The 26,461-nt window shown below is 51.1% G+C and overlaps 1 protein-coding gene across 4 annotated transcripts in view; it reads right to left on the bottom strand.

Annotated features, from left to right (window-relative positions):
• MYH14 (myosin heavy chain 14) overlaps nucleotides 1-26,461 on the bottom strand; it is a 78,788-nt gene that overhangs the window by 44,046 nt on the left and 8,281 nt on the right. For 3 of the 4 annotated variants that reach the window (XM_061386110.1, XM_061386109.1, XM_061386111.1), the window contains 10 exons: nucleotides 23,840-23,996; nucleotides 22,304-22,331; nucleotides 22,074-22,176; nucleotides 21,358-21,381; nucleotides 19,426-19,518; nucleotides 18,974-19,037; nucleotides 15,436-15,534; nucleotides 14,358-14,498; nucleotides 3,053-3,148; nucleotides 764-882 (listed from right to left, as the gene is read on the bottom strand). In XM_061386110.1, coding sequence (XP_061242094.1) covers nucleotides 764-882; nucleotides 3,053-3,148; nucleotides 14,358-14,498; nucleotides 15,436-15,534; nucleotides 18,974-19,037; nucleotides 19,426-19,518; nucleotides 21,358-21,381; nucleotides 22,074-22,176; nucleotides 22,304-22,331; nucleotides 23,840-23,996 — 924 coding nt within the window. The remainder of the gene's footprint in view (nucleotides 1-763; nucleotides 883-3,052; nucleotides 3,149-14,357; nucleotides 14,499-15,435; nucleotides 15,535-18,973; nucleotides 19,038-19,425; nucleotides 19,519-21,357; nucleotides 21,382-22,073; nucleotides 22,177-22,303; nucleotides 22,332-23,839; nucleotides 23,997-26,461) is intronic. The other variant, XM_061386108.1, reaches the window with a different exon arrangement.

The raw sequence follows: 26,461 nt of genomic DNA, 5'->3' as shown, positions 1-26,461 counted from the left end.
CCAGCACCTCGAGTGCACTTGAGGGTCAGGCGGAGGCTGTAGCCCAGAATTGGATTCTGAAAATAGCTGGTCCGTGTTCACCTCTCCCCGCACCCCCTGTGTGCGTGCCGCTATCGTCGCTTCCCTGGACTGTGACAGAGGCTTCCTCCTGTCTCTCTGCTTGCACCGGTGCCCCCTGGAGCCAATTCTCCACATAGCAGACAAGGGAATTTTTATAAAAGACAAACTGAATCGAATTGGTCCCTGGCTTACATCCTCACTGACCTCCTAAAGCACTTTGAAGAAAACTCACCTCCTTACTGTAGCCCTTAAGACCTTGGATAATCTGTCCCCTTCCAACCTCTCTGGCTGCAGCTTCTATCACCCTCTCCCCAACTCTCTAGCCTCACTGATCTCTTTAATGTTCCCAACTCACCAAGCTTGTTCCACCTTCAGGGCCTTTACACATGCTATTCCCTTTGTCTTAAACCATCCAAGCCTCAATTCAAATGTCACCTCCTCTGAGAAGGCTTTCTTGACCACCCCAACCCCTCTCTGCATAGAAAGCCTCCCTGTTTCTTCTATTATCTGATTCCTTACTACCTTGAGCTCCCTGAAGGCATGGTCCTTGTTTCCACGACTGCCTTTATGCTAACACCTAGACCAGAGTTGGTAATTGAACAGATATTCAGCCAAAGTTTGCTGAGTGAGTGAGAAAGAACAGGCATAAACTGCTTAAAAATCCAGGACTCTCCCTGTACCCACTGCCCCCAGCCTCGCCCACCTGTTCCTTGGTCTGTGCTTTCTGGACGTAGTCCCGGCCAACTTTGATGCGGGGGGTGAGCAGGGCGCGGGAGAAATCCGTCACCCCCAGGCCCAGGAGGCGGCAGAGCTTCTGTGCAGCTGAGGGCGAGAGGCACCAAGATGGGGTCAGCACTGGGAGGTGGGGACAGCGAGGAGTGGGGGAGAGGGTGCGACCTCCCCAGCTGTTGGTGGGACCCCAGCCTTTCCTGCTAGAGGCATTAGGGGTCCTAAAAGTGTGTGTTTTCTGGCCTAACAATTCTCCTCCTGGGACCCCAAGTTGGCAGAAATAAACCTGGAGGTGAGTAAAGGCTGGACTAAGAGGGTGTCCATCATAGTGTTATTTACAATAGAGAAAACCAGGAAGCAACCTGAATGCCCAATGGTTGGGGATTGGTTAGAGAGTCAGGGTCCATCCATTTGAACGAGTGTTCTGCAGCCACTAAGTATTATTATTATAAATAATTATTTAATAAGTAAACAATAATTATAAATTGTTACGTGGTACACTTAAGCCATGTACATTTCATGATATGTATGTTTCACTTCAAGTTCAAGAAAAAATTGTAAACAAATGTTGGACGCCAGTAAATGATACCCATGCTGAAGGGTCTTTATCAGTATCTGCAACTTTGAAATGTGCCAGGAAAAAAAGACAAGTGAACAGAGGATGGAAAGATAATCGATGAAGCAAATGTGGTAAAATGTCAATGGTAGAATCTTGGTGGTGGATCTGAGTGTTTGGTATAAAATTCCTTGAACTTTTCTGTACGTTGGAAAGTGTCTCAATAAGATGTTGGGGGGACAGCTCTTGGAATAAGAATCCATTGAGGTGGCCAAACCCAAAAGAAATCTTTAAAAATTCATTGATCTTCCTTACTTCTGTAGGAAAAATAATTGCCAAAATGTCAACGGCTCTTTTGGCAGAAGATGGAGGCAGGACTGTGCGGGCAGTTATGTTTCTTCTTTCGCCTCTGAATTAAAATGATCGTTAAGAAGTGTTTCGAAGCTTCTATCACTTGCATCATGGGAAGTTAGCTACTACAAATACTCAGCACCAGCAAAAAGGAAATACACCTAGGAGAAGTTTTTCAGCAGTGGTTATTTCTGAGAGGTGATGAAGATTTAAATCTGTCTCTCTCTCTGCAATTGCAATTTCTAATTCATCTGCAGTGATTCTGCCTTATCCAAGAATATCTTTAAATGGAAAAAAAAAAAAACACACACACACACACAAAAACCCAAACCCAGCACGGAGTACCACACTGCCAGTAACAGGATGGCCTATCAGGGTTCTAAGCCCTCCATGTGAACTTTTTCTAAGGTTTTTTTGTTTTTTTTTTTTAATGTGGACCATTTTAAAAGTCTTTGTTGACCCCAATATGTAAACCAAATGAATGAATGAGTTCATACCACACACCTGCTGGGTGTGTGAACCCACCAGATGTCACAGGAATAGCTCAGATCAATGACACTATCAGAGATGCTCCTTCCGGATTCCCCTAGTGGCCCAGTGGTTAGGACTCTGAGCGTCCACTGCAAGGGGCGCAGGTTTGATCCCTGGTTCAGAATTAAGATCCTGAATACTGCATGGCTCCGTACTGATATTGGTATACATCCCACCACCACGAAAAAAAAAAACGAGAGAGAAAGAGGGATGCCCATTCCTTCATATGCTCTGTGTCGCACAGCTTTTGAAAATGAGCCCATAGGGTTTCATAATCAGGACAGCAAGCTCTTCCCATCCCAAGGGGAAGGGGGTGTCAAGCACGATTCCATTTCTGTGATAATTATCTCCACATTGATATAGACATAGAACAAAGCCCAGAGAGAGCTGCCCCAAAATGTGAGCAGTAATTATGGGTAATTTCCCTGCCTTTATCCTTCGCTGTCTTGCCAGAGTTTCTTCCCCATCCAGATTGTATTATTTTATAATAAAGAAGCAGAGCTATTTTCATTTTGATAAAAAAAGGAATATCAACTATACTCCTGCTTTTGAAAGGCAAAAAAAAGCAAAGCACAGAGGCCAGGAGGAGACATGCCCAGCGCTAATGGTGATTCTCTGGGAGGGGCTGAGATGATGGAGGACCCTGCCCACCCCCTCTTTGGCACACTGGTGTTGTTCACGTTCTCAGCAGAGCTCACACTCTGCATAATCAAGTAAAGAGTGGAAGGTGTTTTTCAGTAAAGATTCAGCCAAGGGCAGGAAATCAGGGCGGGCCTGGGGGGAGGCAGCTCTGTATGAGGGTGGGTAGCAGGCCAGTGGTGGTACCTGTGTTGTCGGGCATGGAGGCTTGGTCGGTGTTCCGTTCTCTCTTTAGGACGATGTTGCCAAACTGGAGAACGGCCGAGACCATCCGCAGCATGGCTAAGGGGCAGCAGAGAGAGAGGTCACGACACGTGGCAGAGGGTGTGAACTAGCCCCTCAGAAACCCAGCAGAGACAACGAGGACGTGCCGCATAGCCCAGGGACTATACTCAGCCTCTTGTAATAACCTACCATGGAAAAGCATCTGAAAAAGGATATATACACATATAACTGAATCACTGTGCTGTACATGTGAAACTAACACATAATTCATCAGCTATACTTCAATTCCTCAATTACAAAAGTAAAATTTTAAAAATAAATCTAGCTTAAAACCTTATGTCAAATTACACCTCCACCTGACTCCAGGCAGGTCTTAAAATACCTGAATGGATAAATGAATTCTGTATTTTACAGATGTGCGTCCATGCTAAGTCGCTTCAGTCGTGTCTGAGTCCTTGCGATCCTATCAACTATAGCCCGCCAGGCTCCTCTGTCCATGGGATTCTCCAGACAAGAATGCTGGAATGGGTTGCCATTCCCTTCTCCAGGAGATTTTATATACGAGGTTTGCTTTATTGCCATTTGGTGTCTGCTCATATCTGTTTTGGGCTTCCCTGGTGGCCCAGCGGTAAAGAATCCACCTGTAATGCAGGAACCACAGGAAACACAGGTTCAATCCCTAGGTCAGGAATATCCTCTGGAGGAGGGCATGGCAACCCACTCCAGTGTTCTTGCCTGGAGAATCCCATCGACAGAGGAGCCTGGCGGGCTATGCACACTAGTCCATTTTATAAAGTTATGTATATAAGATTTATATATAAAAAACTATATATATATACACACACATATATATATGTATACGTCACTCTGGTGTACAGCAGAAATTAACACAACATTGTGAATCAACTATATTTCAATAAAAAAAAATGTTAAAGACACCTTATCTAATATATATATAGCATTGATCACATTGAACTCACAACCAACATTCACTATAACTGGAACCTGAAGGAAGCTTTTCTTACACACCTATTTTCTCTGTACCCAGCATCACAGTCTTTTTGCTCCTAGCGACACCGGATGGCATTAAGCACTATGCTTGGGGGAGCATTTCAAACAGTGAAATCGCCAACCAAAAGCATCCCCAAAGTGAAAAACGTGGCACTCAGTAGGTTGCAGAAAGGATACTGGTTTGCAGTATGAGCTAGAACAAGAAAGCGGAATGCAGCCCCCGGGACCTCGGTTGGGTGCACCCTGGGCAGCTCAAAACTTTCACTCCTCTATGAATGACCCCAAGGACCACACAAACACCAGGACTGTTGGCTTGGGGGTTACAAATAACTGCCGTGTGTAGCTGATTTCTCCAACTCGGACACTGTAAAAGATGGATTGTATTTGCATGTCTGTGAAGAGGAGCCTGGCTGGCTACGGTCCACGGGGTCGCCAAGAGTCGGACACGACTGAAGCGACTTAGCACGCACGCACCAAAGGGCTTAGACATCTCGCCATAAGTGGGCAATGCTGCCCCCTAGAGGACATCATGGGAACGTGCAGGGGTTGGTTGGCACAGGGATGGGCGCCACCCCAGCAACATATTGGGGTGTTTCTGGACATCACAGAGGCTGCGCGGGTGGGCACCAGACGTGACGCAGAAGCCTGTCTGTTCACAAAGAGATATCCACATCCTGAGTGATTTCGAAACGTCCCAGTGGACATTCGTGTCTATGAATAATGGTTTCAAATGCTCTGAGACTAATCCGAGCTGCTTTACATATACACACGAAAGTGTTTGGTGTTTGGTTTTAATACCCAGTGCATTTTCCAAGAGGGTAGTCACTATGGTCTTTTGTTTTGTTCAGAACTTGATCTAGATTTGGTCAGGACCTCCCTAGTGATCCAGTGGTTGATACTGGTGCTTCCAATGCAAGCGGTCTGGGTTCAACCCCTGTTGGGGAACTACGGTCCATATGCTGCCAAGCAACTGAGCTCTTGCACCACAACTACAGAATCCAGGTGGCATAATGAAAGGTCCACATGACTCAAAGATCCCAAGTGCTTCAACTAAGACCTAATGCAGCCAAATAAGTAATTTTTAAAAAGGAAAGTGCACAGAGTCTGTGGGTCTGCTTGCTCCAAATTCAAGAGCAGGCAGAATAATCTGTTCCAAATTCAAGAGGGCAAGAGGAGAAGGGGGCGACAGAGGATGAGAGGATTGGATGGCATCGCTGACTCAATGGACATGAGTTTGAACAAAGTCATGGAGTCACAAAGAGTCGGACATGACTGAGCAACTGAACAGCAACAACAAAATAACTCCATGCTGTTAGATGCCAGGTTACAGGGGTTTCTGGTGACCGGAAGGAGCTTGCGGGGACTTCAGGTGCTGATCATACAGGGTGTCACTTGCAGAAACTTTCCCAAGCTGGGTGCTTCGGCGCCAAGCTCACTTTTTGGCGTCTGTGCTACATAAGCTCCTGCACAACGTTTACTTAGGAGAAAAGCGTGGTGGGAGGTGGAGAGGGCAGGGAACTCTTCTGGGAGACCCGTGCCAAAAACACATAACCCGAATCTAATCAAGAGAAAGTGCTCCCACACTGAGGAAACAACTAGCCTTTAATCTCCCAAAGTGTCAAGGTCGCAAAAGATAGAGAAAAATTCAGGACCAGTTCCAGATGGATGAAGAGTAAAGTGTGACAGCTAGATGCAACGTGTGTGATCTTGGACTGGGGAAGTGTGCGTGTGCGTAACTTTTTTTTTGTTTTTTTGTTTTGCTATAAAAGACATTACTGGGGAAATTGGCATAAGGTCTGTGAAAAAAAAAATTTTTTTTGCCATAAAGGACATTACTGGGACAGTTGGCATAAGGTCTGTGGATTAGATAAACAGTACCCATACTGCCAATGTTAATTTCCTAATGATGACACTGCTGCGTTTGTGTCAGAGAATGTTCTTGGGCAGTATGCACTGACAGATTCAGGGGGTGGTGAGATGAATAATGTCCCTGCCCCAAATGTCCACGGCCTGAATCCCACGAATGTTACCTTGAAGGGAGAAACAGACTTAACCGACGTGATGAAACTGAGGGTCTCAAAACAGGAGATTAGTCTCGCATTATCCAGGTGGGTCCTGAATGTAACGGGAAGGTCCTTCTAAGAGGGAGGCCAATGGGGCAGGCCACGTGAGCAGCGGTTAGAGTGATGTTCTTTGTTTCTGTTTTCCCTTTTTTGGCCTGGCCAGACAGCTTGAGATATCTTAGTTCCTCGACCAGGGATGGAGCCTGGGCCCCAAAAGTGAAAGCACTAAGTCCTAACCACTAGACTGCCAGGGAATTCCCTAGAGCAACGCATTTTGAAGATGGAAGAAGGGGCCACAAGCTAAGGCATGTGGGTGGCCTCTGGAAGCTGAGAAAGACAAGAAAACAAATCTCCCCAGAGCCTCCAGAAGGGACCGGCTCTGCTGACACCTTGATTTTAACCAGTAAGATTGATTTTCAACTTCTGACCAGGGGAGGGAAGTACTTCTGGTCAGGGAGTAAACGTGTTATTATGAGCTACGACATTTGTGGTCATCTGTGTCAGCGGCCATCAGGAACTAACACGAGGGGTGAAGGGGGCCCTGGGCAACACCCTTACTCTCAAACGACTCAGAACAAGTAATTAGAAAGACAGACGAGCATACAGTAGACGTAGCAAGGTGGTGACACTTGAGAAGTCTGGGAGAAGGCATGCAACGTTTTTGTGGACTCTCCACTACTTTTCTGTAAACCTGAAATTATTCAAAATAAAGAGGGTTTAAAAAAATCCCTAAGGGACTTCCTTGGTGGTCCAGTGGCTAAGACTGATTTCTAGTTGGGGACCTAGATTTCTAGCTGGGGACCTAGACCCCACATGCCACAAGTAAGACCCGGTGCGGCCAAATAAATAAATATTCTTTAAAATCTCTGAAAACAGAAGTGGAGAGGGTGGTGGTCACTGGCTTGACAGCTTCAAGAAGCCTTGCTCTGGAGGACACACAAGAAACTGCTAACCGAGGTGGCCTCCTGGGAGCCCAGGACACTGGAACAATCACATACCTTTAATTTTTTTTTTTTTTTTTAACTTCATACCCTTTCAAATGTAAGACCTAGTCTGGAAAAAAAATCACTGCTGAGAAAAGACTCAGTTTCTGGAATTAGGCAGTGAGATTGCACTGATGATCACACAGCCTTGGGAATACAGTATTAATACAAATACTGAGCTGCGTACTTGACAATGGTGAATTTTACTGGTATGTGAATTCTAGCTCTCAAAGAAAAAAGGAAAAAGGCTTTGGTAGAGTTTGTGGGACACGCCGGGGTGTGCAACAAATATTCATTTTTCCACCGAGGTCATAACTCCTTGTCTATCGGTTCCTTATTCATCTTCTAACTGCTTCTAAGCCCTCCATCAATGTGTTCGTGAATGAACTTCAGCTTGCCACTTTAGGGGGCAAGAATCCCCTCCACAATCATCACTACCTCTGGGATTCAATCTAGTCCGTTGTCAGGATCCTTGGTACACCCTGTCCCCAATCCTCCCACCCGCTCCAGCCCAGGGTCCCCTCACTCCAACCAGCCAAGCCAACCACGCTCTCGACATGCAACACTCTCTTGCCCCCAGGCTTTTGCCCTGGGACTTCCCTCACCCTACAGGCCTTCCAGGCCCATACAGTCCACGGAATTCTCCAGGCTAGGATACTGGAGTGGGTAGCTGTTCCCTTCTCCAGGGGATCTTCCCAACCCAGGGATTGAACCCAGATCTCCCGCATTGCAGGCAGATTCTTTACGAGCTGAGCTATCAGGGAAGCCCAGTAGTACCATTGGCTGCTGCTGCTGCTAAGTCGCTTCAGTCATGTCCGACTCTGTGCAACCCCATAGAAGGCAGCCCACCAGGCTCCCCGTCCCTGGGATCCTCCAGGCAAGAACACTGGAGTGGGTTGCCATTTCCTTCTCCAATGCATGAAAGTGAAAAGTGAAAGTAAAGTCACTCAGTCGTGTCCGACTCTTCGTGACCCCATGGACTGCAGCCCACCAGGCTCCTCCATCCATGGGATTTCCAGGCAACAGTACTGGAGTGGGGTGCCATCACCTTCTCTGAGTAGTACCATCTCAGTTCAGTTCAGTTCAGTCGCTCAGTCGTGTCCGACTCTCTGCAACCCCATGAATCGCAGCACGCCAGGCCACCCTGTCCATCACCAACTCCTGGAGTTCACTCAAACTCATGTCTATCGAGTCAGTGATGCCATCCAGCCATCTCATCCTCTGTCATCCCCTTTTCCTCCTGCCCCGAATCCCTCCCAGCATCAGAGTCTTTTCCAATGAGTCAACTCTTCTCATGAGGTGGCTAAAGTACTGGAGTTTCAGCTTTAGCATCATTCCTTCCAAAGAACACCCAGGGCTGATCTCCTTTAGGATGGACTGGTTGGATCTCCTTGCAGTCCAAGGTACTCTCAAGAGTCTTCTCCAACACCACAGTTCAAAAGCGTCAATTCTTCGGCCCTCAGCTTTCTTCACAGTCCAACTCTCACATCCATACATGACCACTGGAAAAACCATAGCCTTGACTAGACGGACTTTTGTTGGCAAAGTAATGTCTCTGCTTTTCAATATACTATCTAGGTTGGTCATAACTTTTCTTCCAAGGAGTAAGCGTCTTTTAATTTCAGGGCTGCAGTCACCATCTGCAGTGATTTTGGAGCCCCCAAAAATAAAGTCTGACACTGTTTCCACTGTTTCCCCATCTATTTCCCATGAAGTGATGGGACCAGATGCCATGATCTTCGTTTTCTAAATGTTGAGCTTTAAGCCAACTTTTTCACTCTCCTCTTTCACTTTCATCAAGAGGCTTTTTAGTTCCTCTTCACTTTCTGCAATAAGGGTGATGTCATCTGCATATCTGAGGTTATTGATATTTCTCCCTGCAATCTTGATTCTAGCTTGTGCTTCTTCCAGCCCAGCGTTTCTCATGATGTACTCTGCATATAAGTTAAATAAGCAGGGTGACAACATACAGCCTTGACGTACTCCTTTTCCTATTTGGAATCAGTCTGTTGTTCCATGTCCAGTTCTAACTGTTGCTTCCTGACCTGCTTAATTCCTGCGGATCAATGGGGCTCAGCCAAGCGCCGCCCCCTCCGGGGGTTGCCCTGCCCTTTCCAAGACACTACGCCCCCACCTCTCCAGGCCCTTGGCCGCCACAGTCACCGCACCATGCACCTTCCAGGGGTCACTCGTCCATTGGATCAACTTTAATCTATTTGTGTCATTTGATGCTCCCTGGGTCTCAGCGCTCCAGGGGACAGAGGCTTGTTCTGTTTTGGCCACGCTTCCTTTCCCCCAGTGCCTGCAGAGATCTGGCCCGCAGATTCCATCAGGTGTCCAATGAATGAAGAATGAATGAATACACGACAAAGGGTTAACGAGTGGAGGTGTTCTCTGGCTGTGTGATCTTGGGCAAGCCGATGGCCTCCTGGACCTCGGGTTCCATCCCCTCCCCCTGCAGCACAGTGGGCGGGGTGGGGCTGGGATCAGGGGGCTGGCTAGATGGGGACAGCCAAGAATCCCGGAAACACTGGGAGGTTTTGCGGGGCGGGGAGCAGAGAGACACCTCCCAAAAGATAAATACATGAAGACATCTCCTGACGGACAAGGCCACCATCAACTGAATGATCATTCATCCTTAACGTCAGGCCCGACTCAGACTCGCGTTCCCCTGGTGGCCTTTAAATGGCCTTTCACGGTTGGCTTAGCAACCTGCGTAGGTGCGGAATACCTGGTGAACCTGACGCCTGAGGGGTTGGCAGTCAGCGCTCCCTGGTGACTTCAGCCCAGCCGACCGCAAGCAAGCCCCGGCCTGCGAGGGTAGGGGCGTGGGGCTGGCAATGCTCTGACGGCCTCACGTGAGCGCGAGCCCGCCTCTCTGCATGCCAGGCTCCCTGCGCAACCTCCCTGGTGGCACTGACGGCGCCAGTGTGGAAGGGAAGTCGGGGGTGGGGTGGAGGGCTTCCCTCCACCGGCCTCCAGTGCTCTCTGCCCTGGGCCTCCCGAGGGTGACCCAGAGGCACACATCTGCCTCTCTGGGAGCGGATCAGGGGCTGGCTTTGGAGTCAAACTGGGTTCCACCACCTCCTGGTCAAATGTACTGACTAGGACGGACACCCCACTTCCCTGGACCTGTCTCCTTTTTCATTTTTGTCTTTTGGCCGAATTGTGAGGCTTGTAGGATCTTAGTTGCCAGGTCAGAGATAGAACCCAGGGCCATCCCAAACCTACGAGTCCTAACCACTGGACTGCCAGGGTTATGTGTGTCTGTCTCCTCTTTTGTCCAAAGGAGTCTAGAGAAAAAAATAAAACCTCCTGACCCCACTCCTTGGAAGGGAGATACAAAATCACACTGTTATGAGACCCCAGCCACCTGCCACACCAGCAGAAGCGAAAAAGGTGACAACACCGGCTGCCGGCATCCACGTCGGGAACAGGTGCGACAGAGGCAGGGTTTGGAAACTAGCGCCCCCTTATGGGCGGCGGCGAGGTCGATTCAGCAGGATTCTAAAAACAGCGGCTATTTCCCTAGCGGTCCAGTGGTTAGAATCTCGGCTTTCAATGCAGGGGCCGCGGGTTCCATCCGTGGTCGAGGAGATAAGATCCCACATGCCGCGGGGCACCACCAAAAAAAAAAAAAAACAGTCAGGGGAAGAAAAATGGCGGTGACGGGATGGAGATTAGAGCTGAAGACCAAGAAGCCATGAGCAGGTCATTGTTGGTGCCTGGGGATTCATGACCTTCAAGGGTTAGTGGTAGAAACTGGCAGGAAGACTGCAAAGGGGCCCACGTTATCTTCTTGGGTCACTGAAAATGTTCTAAATTGATTTTGGTGATGGCTGAACAACTCTGTGAAGCTAAAAGCCACTGACTCATACACTTTAAATAGGTGAATGTTTTGGTATATGAATGATATTTCAAACAGTCGTTAAATGTCCTGCTAAGCTGGGTAAAATTTTAAAATGGCACTTCTCCTTGGACTCAGAATTTCGTTGCTAAGAACTGATGCTGCAGTTCTGTTCACCTGTGAGCACAGAGACCTACTTCTAAGGATGTTCTTGGGACTTCCCTGGTGGCCCAGGGGTTAAGAATCCATCTGTCAATGCAGGGGACACAGGTTTGATCCCAGGTCCCGGAAGATACCCACATGCTAAGTCGCTTCAGTCGTGTCCGACTCTGTGTGACCCCATAGACGGCAGCCCACCAGGCTCCTCCATCCATGGGATTTTCCAGGCAAGAGTACTGGAGTGGGGTGCCATTGCCTTCTCCATACCCACATACCACGGGGCAACTAAGTCTGGGCGTCACAACTACTGAGCCCAAACCCGAGAGCCCCTGCTGTGCATCGAGAGGCCACCGCAGTGAGAAGCCCATGCACTGTAACTGGAGAGCAGCCGCCCCCAGCCTCGCCACAACTGGGCTCACTAGACCCAAGTAGCAGTGAAGACCCAGCACAGCCAAAAATAAATTTTTTTAATCATAAAAAGAATAGTTTTGGCCCCCTTTTGGGGGTATGTTTCATCCCAACAGCAATGGGATGCATTCACCTTAAGAGTGCGTCTGCAAGGGGCAGACATGTTCCAAGAGTCACAGTTCATCAATAGAGTGAAAGAGTACTGCAGGAGTCGTGGATTTGATCCCTCGGTCGGGATGATCCCCTGGAGGAGGAAATGGCTACCCACTCCAGTATTCTTGCCTGGGAGATTCCACAGACAGAGGAGCCTGGTGTGTTACAGTCCATGGGGTCGAAAAGAATCAGACACGACTGAACACACACACATGCCTGAACCTCAGTCCTGGAACTGGAGAATAATGTGTGTCTTTTCTTTCATGTCTAAGATATTTCTGGCAGGAGATGCAGGAAGCTTAACAGTGGGCAAACTAGGGCTCAGGGGGGCTGGGGGAGACTCGGTTTTCACACCATGACCTTTGATCATATTCAGATTATGTCATTACACACGAAGTCGGTGCTGCAAAATTTCTGTCTCAGGTTTGCAAAAATCGGGGCTGCTGTCCGTGCCCACCACACTGCAGGAGGGTTACTTGAGGTGACCTGTGTCCAGAGGCCAGGAGGGACCTGCGGGGCCCAGGCCCCCACCGTCACTTCCCTCCAGAAATTTGTCAGCTGCTCAGGGAGGAGAGTGGAGACACACAGGCGGGGCAGTTACGCAACCTGCAGTTGGGAAATAGAGCGAGGAGGCCTGGGACCCTGTGTCAATATGCCCGAGGAAGCCCGGCCTGTTTGCAGCCTGGGTGGACAGCCAAGCTGGCACTGGGCCTCCAGCCCTCCCCACTGGCCCTGGAGCCAACAATAGCTCCCGGGGCCTCCTGCAGCGCCGGAGACCAGAGGAGAATGAGACCCAGTCTGGCCCCTGCTCAGTCCTGGAAATCAGGGTCTTTCTCTACTGGACTGGTGAAAGAAATCACAGTTCATCCAAATAATGAAATGCCAGGCAGCCACAAAAAAGACTGAGATTCGCCCTCTATGTATGTGTCATGGGTTGAACCCTATCCCTCTGCTGCTGCTGCTAAGTCGCTTCAGTCGTGTCTGACTCTGTGCGATCCCATAGACGGCAGCCCACCAGGCTTCCCCGTCCCTGGGATTCTCCAGGCAAGAACACTGGAGTGGGTTGCCATTTCCTTCTCCAATGCATGAAAGTGAAAAGTGAAAGTGAAGTCGCCCAGTCGTGTCCGACTCTAGCGACCCCATGGACTGCAGCCCACCAGGCCCCTCCGTCCACGGGATTTTCCAGGCAAAAGTACTGGAGTGGGGTGCCATTGCCTTCTCCGTGTCCCTCTACTCCCTCCAAAAATATATTCAAGTCCTAACGCCTGGGACCTCACAGAATGTGACCTGATTTGGGTATTGGGTCATGGCAGCTGCAATTATTTAAGTGAAGACAGGATTACACTGGAGTCCAGTGACCCCTAATCCAAAATGATGGGCATCCTATAAAAAGGGGAGTCTGCAGACAGACGTGCAGGCAGGGAGGTGTGCCCCGTGAAGCTGAAGGCAGAGATCAGGTGATGCTTCTACCAGCCAGGGGAAGCCAAGCTGTCAGGAAACCACCAGAATCCAAGGGAGAGAAAGGAAGCAGAATCTTCTAGGACCAACCAACCCCGCTGACACCCTGATCTCAGACTTCCCGCCTCCAGAACAGGGAGATGATTGATTTCACGTGTTTAAAGCACTCATTTAGGCTTCCCAGATGGTGTTAGTGGCAAAGAACCCGCCTGCCAATGCAGGAGAAGTAAGAGACCCAGGTTCGATCCCTGGGTCAGGAAGATCCCCTGGAGGAGGGCATAGCAATCCACTCCAGTGTTCTTGCCTGGAGAATCCCATGGACAGAGGAGCCTGGAGGGCTATAGTCCATGGGGTCTCAAAGAGTGGGACACGACTGAGCGACTTAGCACACCAGCAAGGCACTTGTACAGTACTCTATGATGGCAGCCCTGGCAAATGAAAACAGTACTGCAAATGAACTGTTGTCAGAACGTACTGTTGGGTGAGAAAGGGGCGGGCAAAGCAGCAGAGCACGGGCTGATGAGCCCAGTGCTCCAGGGCAGACTCGGGGCCACAGTCAGGGTCTTCCCTGTACCCTCATTTCAGCCTCCTCTAGCCTTCACACAACCCAGAGCTGCTCCTCTGCGGTTCCCAGCCCTCCCATGGCTCCCTAGTGCCCTCAGAAAAAAGTCCCCCGCCCCAACTGCCTCTGCGGCTTCATCTCCCCAACCACCTGGGTCACTGACTAATTGAGGCCATTCGAGAATTAGACAAGTTTCTTTTTTTTTTTTTGGCCATGCTGAGCAGTGTGCAGGATCTTAGTTCCCTGACCACGGCTCGAACCTGTGCCCCTGCGGTGGAAGCATGGAGTCTTAACCAGTGGACCACCAGGGAAGTCCCTCGAGAAGTTTCAATGCCTCAAACACACCATGCCTTTCCTGCCTCAGGGCCTTTGCATACTGTCCCTCCCCTCCGCCGCCTGGTCCGTCCTTCCCTGATAGCACCAACATTCACATGTGAGCTCTCCAGACCTCCGTGCAATCATCACCATCTCACCATGTCCTTCCTGATCCCCTATTTAAAGGTCCCTCCCTTCTCCGTTCCCTGTTGCAGTTTTCAAACCGAGCCATGAACGGCCAGGTGCCCCTCCTTCCCATGCAGCCCACAGCCCCACCCTTTACCAGGCAGGGTCTGGGCTCACTCACAGGTGATCTCCTCATGGGTGAATCCCAGGACCCGCAGGGACTCCAGCGTCTCCTGGAAGAGCTCGCGCTCCTGGCCCGGAGAGGAAGACGGCCCGTTGGTCAGGAAGCGGTAGTGGGAGAAGGGCTCCAGGAGCAGGTCAGCTGTAGGGGTAACGGCAGGGGCCAAGGTCAAGAATGAGCCGTAGCGTCAGACTCGTGTCCTGGCTTCCTAAATGGCCACCCGAGGACATGCATCTCTGCCCCACTAGGGACCTCGGGCTCTTCCTCTGTCAAATGAGTCGAGATCCTTTCTTCACGGGTTTGGTGGGAAGGGCTGGCCTGTGAAGTGGGTACTTAGCACATCTCAGACCTTTCCTCTTCCCTCCTTTCATAGTGATTCTCAAGACGCAGAACTGCCCAGAACAGGTGAGAGGCACCCACCGGCAGAAGCAACAGCGCTGCGGGTGCCCGAGTTAGCAGAAGCCACGGGACAGCAGGGCTCGGGCGGCAGAGCGTGTGTGGGTTCGGAAGCCACCGGGAGCGGGAGGCTGGGTGCGGAGGGATCAAAAGGCGACCCAAGCTACAGGGTGGAAGGAGCCAGAATGCGAGGGAGCCGCAGGGCAGCGGGGCCGCCATAGAAGAGAGAGCCTGGGGCGTTTCCGCAGCCAGAGGGCTGGAGGGGCGCAGAGCAGGAGACAGAAGGGGTCTCAGGCAGGAGACAGGAGGCAGGGGCTCAGAAGCCACGCAAACCACGATCATCATCGGGAACCACGCGGTGGCAAAGCTGGAGTCGTCACAACACGCGGCTGGAGGAAGCAGAGCCCCTTGGAGGTTCAGGAGAGGGTGGGCAGGAGCCATGTCCCCGCGGAGCTGGCGTGAGCAAGACCCAGGAGACAGCAGGAGCCAAAGGATAGCAGAGTCTGGGGGCGGTGGAAGTCGAGAGGCAGCTGGATCCGAGAGGCGAGAGAAGCCGCCACCCAGCAGGAGCCTAACATAGAGCAGGTGCTGGACAAAGGTTAGCGCCTCCCACGTCCTCCTCCCCAGGGGGTCCGCATGCAACTCGCGCCCAGTCCCCCAGAGCCAGTCCCCCGACACTGACCCTTGAGCTGCTCCCCGGCGCCTCCCAGCAGCTGGTAGAAGATGTGGAAGCTACACTCGTCCTTAGCCTGGCGGATGGCCCGCGACTTCTCCAGCAGGTCTGGGCGGGCCGAGTCAAGGTGCCGCAGAGGAGGGGACCCCCTCCTGCTCTCTCATGGAACAGTAGAGGCACTCACAGACCTGGTGGGCAACCTAACTGGACCAGTAACTGTGGATGTGTCACTTCAGCCTCGTGCCTCAGTTTCTTCACCTGTGCAAGGAGCCTCATACTAACACCCATCCATGAGTCCCTGAGGTGCCGTGAGGGTAAATGAGTTATTATGTAGCCAACACCTGAGCAGGTACCTAGTTTGTCGTTTACCATGGATAAGAATACTTCCCATCAGGACTTCCCTGGCGGTCCAATGGTTAAGACTCTGCACTTCCAATGCAAAGGATGCAGGTTTGATCCCTGGTAAGGGAACTAAGATCCCACATGCCATGTGGCATGGCCAAAAAAAAAAAACCTCCTGTCATCATGACCCTCCCAGCCTCAGTTTCCCCGTACTGGGGCTCTCAGCTTCTCCCTTCTGGGAAAGCCAGATGGCTGGTTTACACACTAAAAATTGGCAAGACGCCTTAAAGGAAAATAAAACAATTGATATTTGGTGTAGCCATCTGTGTCCTATGCTCATGGACCACCAGGCACATGATACTTCCCAGGTGGCCCAGTGGCAAAGAATCTGCCTGCCAATGCAGGAGACACAGGAGACACAGGTTCAGTTCCTGGGTCAGGAAGATCCCCTGGAGGACGAAGTGGCAACTCAGTACTCTTGCCTGGGAAATCCCATGGACAGAGGAGCCTGGCGGGCTGTAGTCCATGGGGTGGCAGAGAGTTGGACATGGCAGTCCAATGGTTAACACTTGGCCTTCCAAGTCTTACAAGGGGGTGAAGATTCAATCCCTGATCTGGGAACCAAGATCCCCACATTCGCAGCCAAAAAACCAAAACATAAAACGGAAGCAGTGTTGTAACTAATTAAATAAGGATATTAAAAAAAAAATGGTCCACATTAAAAAAAAAAAAAAAGCCTTAAAAAAAAATAGCATCTGCCTCACAGGGTTACAGATATGAGGGACTGAATTAACAGACAGAGTTCTCAGGGTGGCCCCAGACACAAGGTCAACCCTCCAGAAATGTTGGTCATGAGGGATGCTGGTGTGAAAGGGATCAATCCATCTGTTTGGGGGTGAGAGCATCAGTCCACAGCCTGGTCATTGGCCCTGAGGCAGAGACAGCCAAGCAGGAGAACTGTGCCCAGTGGGAGCAGCCCCAACGGGATGGGGAGTGTGGACAGGAGAAAGTTAGCATTCGGAAGCTGACAGGGAAGACACAGGTGAACAGGAGAGGTTGCTGGAACCCTGGGGTCCACGGAGGCTCAGGGTGGCAGGATGGAGGAGGGAGTGGGGCAGAGAGAGCCCTGGGCTTTAAGAAGCTGTGTGAGCAGGAAGCACCATGAAGTGGGGTGATGGGCTGCAGGAACTGTGGGGATAGGGGCTGGTGGCTGCAGGGGTCACGAGGCCTTGAGCCCAAGGAAGTGCTTACCAGGCAGCAGTAAAGTCTATGGGGCCCAGGGCTTGACAGGGAGGTCCCTGCTTCCTTACTCCCTAAATATCTAGTGGTAATGAATCTGCCTGCCAATGCAGGAGATGCAAGAGACTTGGGTTTGATCCCTGGGTTGGGAAGATCCCCTGGAGAAGGAAATGGCAAGCCACTCCAGTATTCTTGCCTGGGAAATGCCAGGGACAGACGAGCCTGGTGGACTACAGTCCATGGGGTCACAAAGAGTCGGACACGACTGAGCGCACACACACAAGCCCTCTTAGGAGAAACTCTTTGCCAACGCACTGCTTCTCAATCTCTCCCTGGATGACAGGGAGAGGAAGCAGGTATGGGATAGTGAGCTGACACCCCAGGGATGGAAATATGATTTGTTATTAATATGTCCACATTACAATTCATAATTATTAACCAACAATATTAACATATTAACATTATAAGGACAGTGCTAACTTCATCATTCATTTCTAATAATGATAGCTCATTCTTTTTTTTTTTTCTTTTGGCCCATCCTTGCAGCGGCTTGTGGGATTTTAATTCCCAGACCAGGGATTGAACCCAAGCCCTTGACAGTGAAAGCACCAAGTCCTAACCTGGACCACCCACTAGGGAAGTCTCAGGTAGTTCAGTCTTCCTTTTTAAAAATAAACTTAAATATATATATATATATATATTTATTTGGCTGCACCTGGTCTTAGTTGCAGCACGCAGGATCTAGTTCCACTGACCAGGATCGAATCCAGGGCCTCTGCATGGGGAACATGGGAATCCTAACCTCTGGACCATCAGGGAGGAGCTGTGCTAAGAATGTACCTCACATTGTCCTTCAGACCCTTCAAGGGTAGCTTTTATGATTTCCCCCCTTCTACAGATGGGGAAACTGAGGCCCAGAGAGGTCAAATCACAGGCTTAAGGGCCCCCAGCCTCAAAGCCAGGATTCGAACCCAGGGTCAGTGTGATGTTTTCCCTTGTTCTCTTAAGTTTTGCACTCCTGGGCCTTCTGGGTTCTATCTTGTAAGTTTCTGCTGCTGCTGCTGCTAAATCGCTTCAGTCTGTGTCCGACTCTGTGCGACCCCATAGACGGTAGCCCACCAGGCTTCCCCATCCCTGGGATTCTCCAGGCAAGAACACTGGAGTGGGTTGCTATTTCCTTCTCCAATGCATGATAGTGAAAAGTGAAAGTGAAGTCGCTCAGTCATGTCCGACCCTTAGTGACCCCATGGACTGCAGCCTACCAGGCTCCTCCGTCCATGAGAGTTCTAGGGAGCGTTTTTGCCACCGGTGGGGAAAGTTGGACACAGCTTGGCAGGAGTCAGCAGGCTTGCGAGGCCCGTCTTTGGCTGGTGTCTGGGAATCTGAACTTCAGGAGGCTGATAGCACGGGCTCCCTGCACCTCAACTGTGAAACCAAATGCTTTCTGTTGAACATCTGTTTTCCTTCCCGGACTCTGAAATTTGGGTACGCGCTGGGCAGGCGGTGCCTATGTGACCAGCCCCCAATAAAAACTTCCAGTGCGGAGTCTCTGATGCACTCATCACACGTGTTGTAACACCTTGGGATTAAGCACGTCCCACGTGACTCCACGGGGCCAGGGCTCTGGCCCCCACACGCCTTCCGCTTTCGCTGCATCGTTTCTCTGTGCTCCCGTACCCTCCGCCCCGTGGCGAGGTTGGGAGGGCGTTCTCTTAAAGGCTACGAGAGGCCCCGCCATCCTCCCCGCAACGTGGAGACGCTGCGCCTGCCCCTTCCTGAGGTTCTAGCGTCCCTCTCCTTCGGCAGAGCGGGAAACGGAGGCACAGGGTGGGCAGCAGGGAGCCAGGGTTCCGGGCGAGTGTGGACCCCTGTTTCCTATACGCGGTGAGACCCCGAGGGCCGCCCTCTATGGCCGCTACCGCTCTTCCCCGCCCCCGGGCGCCCCCTCTGGACAGTGAGAGGATACAGGTCTCGATGTTGGCGCCCACGATATACCCGGCAACGTCGAAGTTGATGCGGATGAATTTGCCCTGCAAGGGAGGCGGGTGGAGGGGCTTAGCCGAGGGTCCTGCTGGCCTGGGGAGCACCCCCAACCGACACTCACCCCTCCGAGAGTCAGCCTGTCTCTTGACTATCTCCCTCCAATCTGAACCCCTTCCGATCATGAGGTTCCAGCTGGGGCCGGGATGTGGTGGGGAGCGGCGCCTCCCGGGGAGAATTCAAGGTCCACGCACCTCTGACTTCTTTCCTTAGGACCCAGGTCCCCAGTTCCCCTTCATCCTTCAGGCCCAGGAGCCATGGATCCCAGGTACCTCCCCCCTCACGGACCCACACGTCCTGTCTCCCCCCAACCTTTCTTCGCTCCCAGTTCCAGGTTCATTAACTCGAGCCCAGGCCCTGCCCTCCCCCAGCACTCACGAAGCGGGAGGAGTTGTCATTCTTCACCGTCTTGGCGTTGCCAAAGGCCTCCAGGACCGGGTTAGCCTGAAGAAGCTGCCGCTCCAGCTCACCCTGCAGGGCGTCGGGGGATGGCTTGTCAGTGGCGGGGTCGGGGGGGTGAGGGCACTGGCCCCACTGGGGTGGGGGGTCTGGCTGAGTGTCTGTGTGTGAGGGGCCTTTGTGTGTCTATCTGGGCGTGTGCCAGCTTTCCCGGATCTGGGCTCGCCCTTCAGTCTGTTGTGAAGTGAATGAGGAAACTTCTCTAAGATCCATTGTCCAGCGGAAACAAAACCAAAAAAGCAAGTCTCAGGACAACACCTACAATGTGATCCTATTAATAATAATAATAAAAAAAATGAACCGAGAAAACACCACCACAGAACAAGACTCCCATATCTATACGTATAGATACATGTTTGTAGACGTTTAGAGAAAGGTCTGCAAGGATACATACCAAAATATCAACAGAGTAAGCCACTCCAAGGAAAGAGGACTGAGAGAAGGAAAGAGGAATTTCATTTTGCCTGGTTTGTTTGTTGTTGTTGTTGCAGTGAATGCATACTCATGTATCCCCTGTGGACCTAAAGAAAAATCTATACCATCTATGTAGAGTTCCTCAAACTGTTTGACACAGAGTACACATTCAAGAAATGGTAGTTTCCTTCCCCAGTCAGGCTAATCCTTGAGTGGGGAATTTTTTTTTTTAAGACAGCAGTTTTAAAAAATTGAAGTATAGTTGATTTGCAATACTGAGTTAGTTTCAAGCGTACAGCAATGTGATTTGGATATATATATATTCTTTTTTTCTGATTCTTTTCCCTTAAAACTTACAAAATATTGACTACTGTTTCCTATGAAAGTGCTAGTTGTGCAGTTGTGTCCAACTCTGCAACCCTGTGGACTGCAGCTGGCAAGGCTCCTCTGTCCATGGAACTCTCCAGGCAAGAATACTGGAGTGGGTTGCCATTTCCTCAGGGGATCTTTCTGAACCAGGGATTGAAGCCGGATCTCCCACATTGCAGGCAGATTCTTTACTGTCTGAGACTCCAGGGAAATTCAACTGTTTCCCGGGTATATAGTAAATCCCTGTTATTTATTTATTTTATACATGGTAGTACGCATCTGTTAATCACCTACTGCCAATTTATCCCTCCTCGGGCCCCCATGGCTAGAGATCTTATTCTGAGCTTCCCTACAGCCACTTGGGTGTCAGAGCCAGGAACACAGTAGGTGCTCAATACATGACAACCCTCTTCTCCTCTTTCCTAACCAGGTTCTCAAAGATCCCGACTATTTCTTTAAATGCCCTGTGAGCCCTCAGACACCAGCCTGAGCTGGGGGCACAGAGTAGGCCTGCCTACCATGAATGGCCCTGTGGGTCCCTGGGCTGTGTGACAGCGTGTTGTCTGTGGGCTCTGCCTACATACATTTAGCAGATCAACAATAAATGGTAGTTATAGGCTCTGGGTTGCTTCCCCCTGGGATCTGTGGCTGCTCTGCACAGATAGAGTAGGGCTAATATACACAGCTATGTGGTAGGGTCTGCACATGCACCACAGGACCACATGAAATGGCCCTGGCTGTGTGCACACAGTTGTTCAATCGCTAAGTTGTGTCTGACTCTGCAACCCCATGAACTGCAGCACGCCAGGCTTCCCTGTCCTTCACTACACAGTTGGGCTGCCATAAGCAACAGTGGGGGGCCCTGGGTATGTGCCCACTGTAGGGTTGCATGAAATGACAGTATGGCACCTGCTGTGCACATAGTAGGGCCATCAAAAGTGACAATGTGGCCTCCAGGCAGGGGTGACCGTCAGTGCCTTGGGACCTGTCTGCCAGGAAGACTGTGGGTTGGGGTGACCCGGGTGGTATTAGGGGTGGCAGGACTCGAGGTGATTCCCTGCTACTCACATAAGACACGGTGCTGGCGGAGGCCTGAGGAAGTCACAGGACACGAGACACGGACCAGGACACGGCACATGGAACATGGACAGACACACAGGTGAACGAGGTTGGGGGAGGGGGCAGGGGGTGGGATAGAGAGACAAGGGGCTGGGGAAACTGGCCTGTGGAGCGGGGTGCCTGGGGGTGGGGAGCGGGCGGCGGCCCCATCACCTGGGGTTTGAATCTGGGCTAGCCCTTCCTGGGCGTGTAACCTTGGACAGCCGACCCACCCCAGGTGTGACTTTGCTTTCCCATCTTTAAACCACACCCACCTCACTGGGGCGTTACAGTAATATAAGTCAAAGGACTAGGGCTATATATAAACGCTCACTTACAAAGCAAACCTGGGCACTGCAGGAACCTAAACAGGTCAGACACATAGTGGGTGCTCTGGGATGTAAGCTCCTACTATGTGCCAGAGGCACTGTTCCAAGGGTCAATGAGGCGAAGGACTGGCTGTTGCAATTTTTATGTCCATCCTGCCTCGGCTCCCAGCACTATATATATCAGGCACATAGTAGGGATTCGAGGGTGGGGGTGGGGCAGGGGCAGCCAGGAGAAGGCCTGTGACTGTGTTCTTCCATGGGAGAGGCGGGGAGTTACTTAGGAGGGGAAGCAGAGCCTGAGAGGGAGGGAGCATCTGGTGGCAGGCTCCAGAGTACGTCCCAAGGCAGGTCACTTACCGGGACACCAGGCTCCTTCCGGCCCTTTGGTGATGATGCCACGTGGGCAAGGTACTGGATGACTTTCTTGGTGTTTTCTGTCTTCCCGGCCCCGGACTCCCCACTAAGGGGGGCACAAAAGGAAGCAAAAAGGGTCAGCCCAAGTCACCAGGTAAGCCCCATCCATTCCAAGCAGAGCCATGCCCAGCTGGGATCCCACTTCCTCCAGGAAGTCCTTCAGGATTACTCACGTGCAAAGAATGGACTGGTCCTCACGATCTGTAGGGGACAGAGGGGGACGGGTCACCTGGGAGGGTTTTTCCAGCGAGATGCTGGCCACCCTATTTTCAAAATCCTTCCCAAGGGCTAAGGAAAAGCTGGGTTTTTGACATATGATCTTCCTAGATTCTAATACCTGATCCTGACTCAGCCTCTTTTGGCTGTATGGCTCTGGGAAAGCAGCTGTCCCTCCCTGAGCCTCAGTGTGTCCTAACCTGTAAAATGAAGACAACAAACTCCAACCAAACAGAATGTAATTCATTCAACAAACTGCAATTTGAGCCCCTACTATGTGCTGCCTCGGGCTGAATGATGACATTCAAAGATGTGAGAGTGAGATCCTAGACCCCAGGCTCAGCCTGTAATAGCAAACAGGCCACAGAATGTAGTGATGGTGACTGATGGCCCACTGGGGGTCGTCTGCCCTGAGGGCAGAGAGCACAGCTCGGTCCCTACTATCTCCTCCTCCACTCATCCTGGGTCTGACAAGTTGCTGTTAGTCATTCAGCCGTGTCCAACTCTTTGTGACTCCATGGACTATAGCCCCCCCAGGCTCCTCTATCCATGCAATTCTCCAAGCAAGAATACTGGAGTGGGTTGCCATGCCCTCCTCCAGGGGGTCTTTCTGACCCAGGGATTGAACCTGGGTCTCCCTCATTGCAGCCAGATTCTTTACCATCTGAGCCATCCCTTCAATAAATGCACACAGACCAGCTACTAAGTGTTAGACACCAAGGACAGTGGGAAGTGGCAAGGTTCATGGCTCTCCCTAGGCTTTCTGACTCTGCAGGTCAAGAGTAAAGGCTGAGTTGACATTTCAAACAAGTTCCTAAGTGATGCTGAGGCTAATGATGAGAGGACTACACTCTGGGAACCACTGCTTTGAAAATACGGCTTATATGCTGCCTACTATTAATGTCATGATAGAAAGATACAAACTTTAAAATGTTTAATATGTTTTTTAATATATACAAGTATTTATTAAAATAGATGACCTACAATAAATAGATAATGAGTGTATTACATGTACCACATGGAATTATGGAATTTTGCCCCGAGTAATCAATTGTCATGGAGTAAATGGCACCCCTCTGAAGGACATCCTTATACAACGCACAACCTGCCCAGCTGTACACAGCGAGCCCATGCTGCCCATTCTCTAAGGGGTGGCATTCACTCACAACAACGTAGATCGTGTCAGCAACATAAATGTTAAATGAATGAACGCTCTTAAGAGACACTGTTTCAAGAGGAATTTTTATAGAAGCCTGGAACCAATGAGCTTCCAAGTGATGCTTGTTGCAGGGAGGGGTAAACAAGGAGACAGATGAAAAGGGACCTGTCTGGTGGAACTCAGAGCCTTGCCCACTCAGCCCTCCATTTGTGTTCCCTCCTGCCCCACAAAGAAGCCTTGCAGAGTCTGAAATCCTTGAGCTGACATCTAATCCTGACCCCCAGCCCAGTCCCCATTGAAGAGGCACCTCCAGCAGCCCCCACCCCACACTCACCCTGGAGCATGCTTCGGTAGGCTCCCTCGGTCACTGCGTACACGTGGGGCGGCACTTCGTGGCGCTTCTTGCCCCGGTACATCTCCACGATGGCCTCCGTGTAGATGGGCAGCTGCTTGTATGGGTTGATGACCACACAGAAAAGGCCGGAGTACGTCTGCAATGGGCAAGAAGGGAGAGGGCCTCAGCTAGCTACCTGCCTGTGACCCAGGGGCAGCACGGAGTTGCCATGTACAGCTGGGCAGGTTGTGCACTGCACAATGACATCCGGCAAAGGGACTGCCATTCGCACAATGACAATGTAGATTTAAGCATTTGTTATGGTTTCAGGCTGATGGTTGAAAAGAAGCTTTCCAAACTGCACAAAGGTGCTGTATGAATGAGGATTCACAAGGGGAGAGAATGAGGCTTTGTAGCCCTGTCACTGCTTGGACTCACACCATGAAAGGACCAAGTGCAAGTTCATCTGTAGCATCATTCTTTTAAAATAACGAAGGACCGGAAACGATCTGGATGCATGGTCATGCAATGAATTCCTATGAGGTTTCTGGCCTCTACAGACAGAGAACTATCTCCAAAACAACATAAGAAACAAGGTAAGAACTTTGCAAGAAGAACACTTTTCTGAATCTGCTTGAATACACACAGAATATTTCTGGAAGAGTGCTTCCTGTATCTGCAGCCGCTGAAACTTGACGGGAACATGTCTGCGGTTTCTGTTGATAACAGACTCACAGGACCTGCGTACATGACAGTTTTGGTGGTTCCCTCTTATTGGAGGACATGCTAAATTTCAGGTTTGAGATGCGTGAAAATAAAGATGTAATTTTTTTTTTTTTTTGCATCCAAGTTTTATTTTTTTGCATGGATGCCCTGAATTTGTCCACACACCTTTTGGGCCTGAGTTCAGGACCTGGTAATCATTTAAGCACTGTTCCAGCTCTAACGGAGCCTCAGGTAGACGAGAGACAGGAGGGATCAAGGCAGTTAGACCGGCTAGAGAACTAGCTGACCACCTAGCTAACACAATCCAGAGAGCTAACTAGTTAACTTAGCTGGGTCAAGCTAGCTAATAAAGCCAGAGAGTTGCTTAGGGGCTCAGCTGCTGTTTAGTTGCTCAGTCATGTCCGACTCTTTGCGACCTCATGGACTGCCAGGCTCCTCTGTCCACGGGATTTCCCAGGCAAGAATACTGGAGTGGGTTGCCATTTCCTTCTCCAGGGGATCTTCTGGACCCAGGGATCGAATCCATATCTCCTGCACTGGCAGGCAGATTCTTTACTACTGAGCCACTGGGGAAGCCCCAGGGTCTCAGCTAGTTAACTATGAAACCAACTAGCTACTTAGGCAGCTAGTTAGCTACTTAGCGAGTTAAATGACCAGCTGTTTACTTGTCGATTGATAGCAGAACTGCTTTAAGCTCCCAGACAACTTGAGCTTCTCAAGCAGAGTGAGGGTGTGGCCACCGCAGGCTGCCCGGTGCCAAGCTTTTAAGGATGGGAGAGTGGGTGGCCAGCCCTGAGCAGAACAACCGGTTTGCTGGGTGTCTGCCCGCCCTGCCAGCAGCTCCCCAGAGCTCTCAAAGGGCGGGGCAGCCAGACCACATTCCCAGGGAGGGTATCTCATGGCTGCTGGCGCCCTGGCCCCCACTTCTGGCTGGCTGAGGAGCCCACCTCCTGCACCCCATCCCCGTCCCAGCCCCCTCCTGCCAGCCATACCTTATAGCCAGGGCAACACCCTAGAGGGAACCTGAGCTGGCTGCCAAGGCCAGGGGGAAAGGGGCTGAGGCCGGTGCGCCTAGAGAGGGCCGGGGCCACCTGAGTGGCCGGCGCACAGCTGCAGAAGCCTGGCTGGAAGGGCCTGGGGCAGGACTCTGAAGGCGGACCCGCCAGGTCCAACTCCCCGCTGCCACCGCCCCTCCGCAGCCCAGTGACTCTCCCCTCAGTCTCGGTTTCCTCCCTGAGAAACCCTCCCCAGCTCATTACCGAGGCAGTAGGGATTAAGGAAGACAGTGAATAAAAACCAGACAGCCCAAGGCGGGGCGATAAAAGGCGCTCCAGTCGTGGCGCTGAGACACACTCAGGTTCCCAGCCCACCCGGGAGCTAAGACTTCACTCAGACTCGGATGCTGTGTCATCCCACGTATCTAGCCTGTGTGACTGGACTCCAGGTGTTTGCCCTCTCCAAGCCCAAGTTTTCAGCTCTGGAGAAATGGAGCTCTGAACCTCCACCATCTAGAAGGATTCTGAGAGTGACATGATGCCAAGCATCTTCAGGTGCTTCCCGAAGCAGAGGGCACAGCCAGTGTCCAGCAGATGGGGTCCCCTTCTGCCCTGGGCATCTCAGGGAAGGGACCACATCAGGCCAAATAGCCTATGAGCAACAGGATCTGGTTTCTGGAATCCCGGACACCCCTCCTCTCCCTTTCCACTGGAAGGCACTGTCTTTCCCTTTGGCCAGTTAGTATTTACTAAGCACAGCCCAAGGACAAGCCAGGTGGAGCTCGAATCAAATCTTCTAGCTGGGTGGCTTGAGCACACTCCTTAACTTTCCCGGGTCCCCTTTTCATCACACAGACATGGGAACAGTGCTTCTACAGAGGGCTTCAGGGAGCTACCCACA

Source organism: Bos javanicus, chromosome 18, assembly GCF_032452875.1.
Source record: "Bos javanicus breed banteng chromosome 18, ARS-OSU_banteng_1.0, whole genome shotgun sequence".
NCBI classification, from domain to species: domain Eukaryota; kingdom Metazoa; phylum Chordata; class Mammalia; order Artiodactyla; family Bovidae; genus Bos; species Bos javanicus.
The sequence above is the reverse complement of the archived record's forward strand: the minus strand, read 5'-3'. Positions and strand labels throughout refer to the sequence as shown.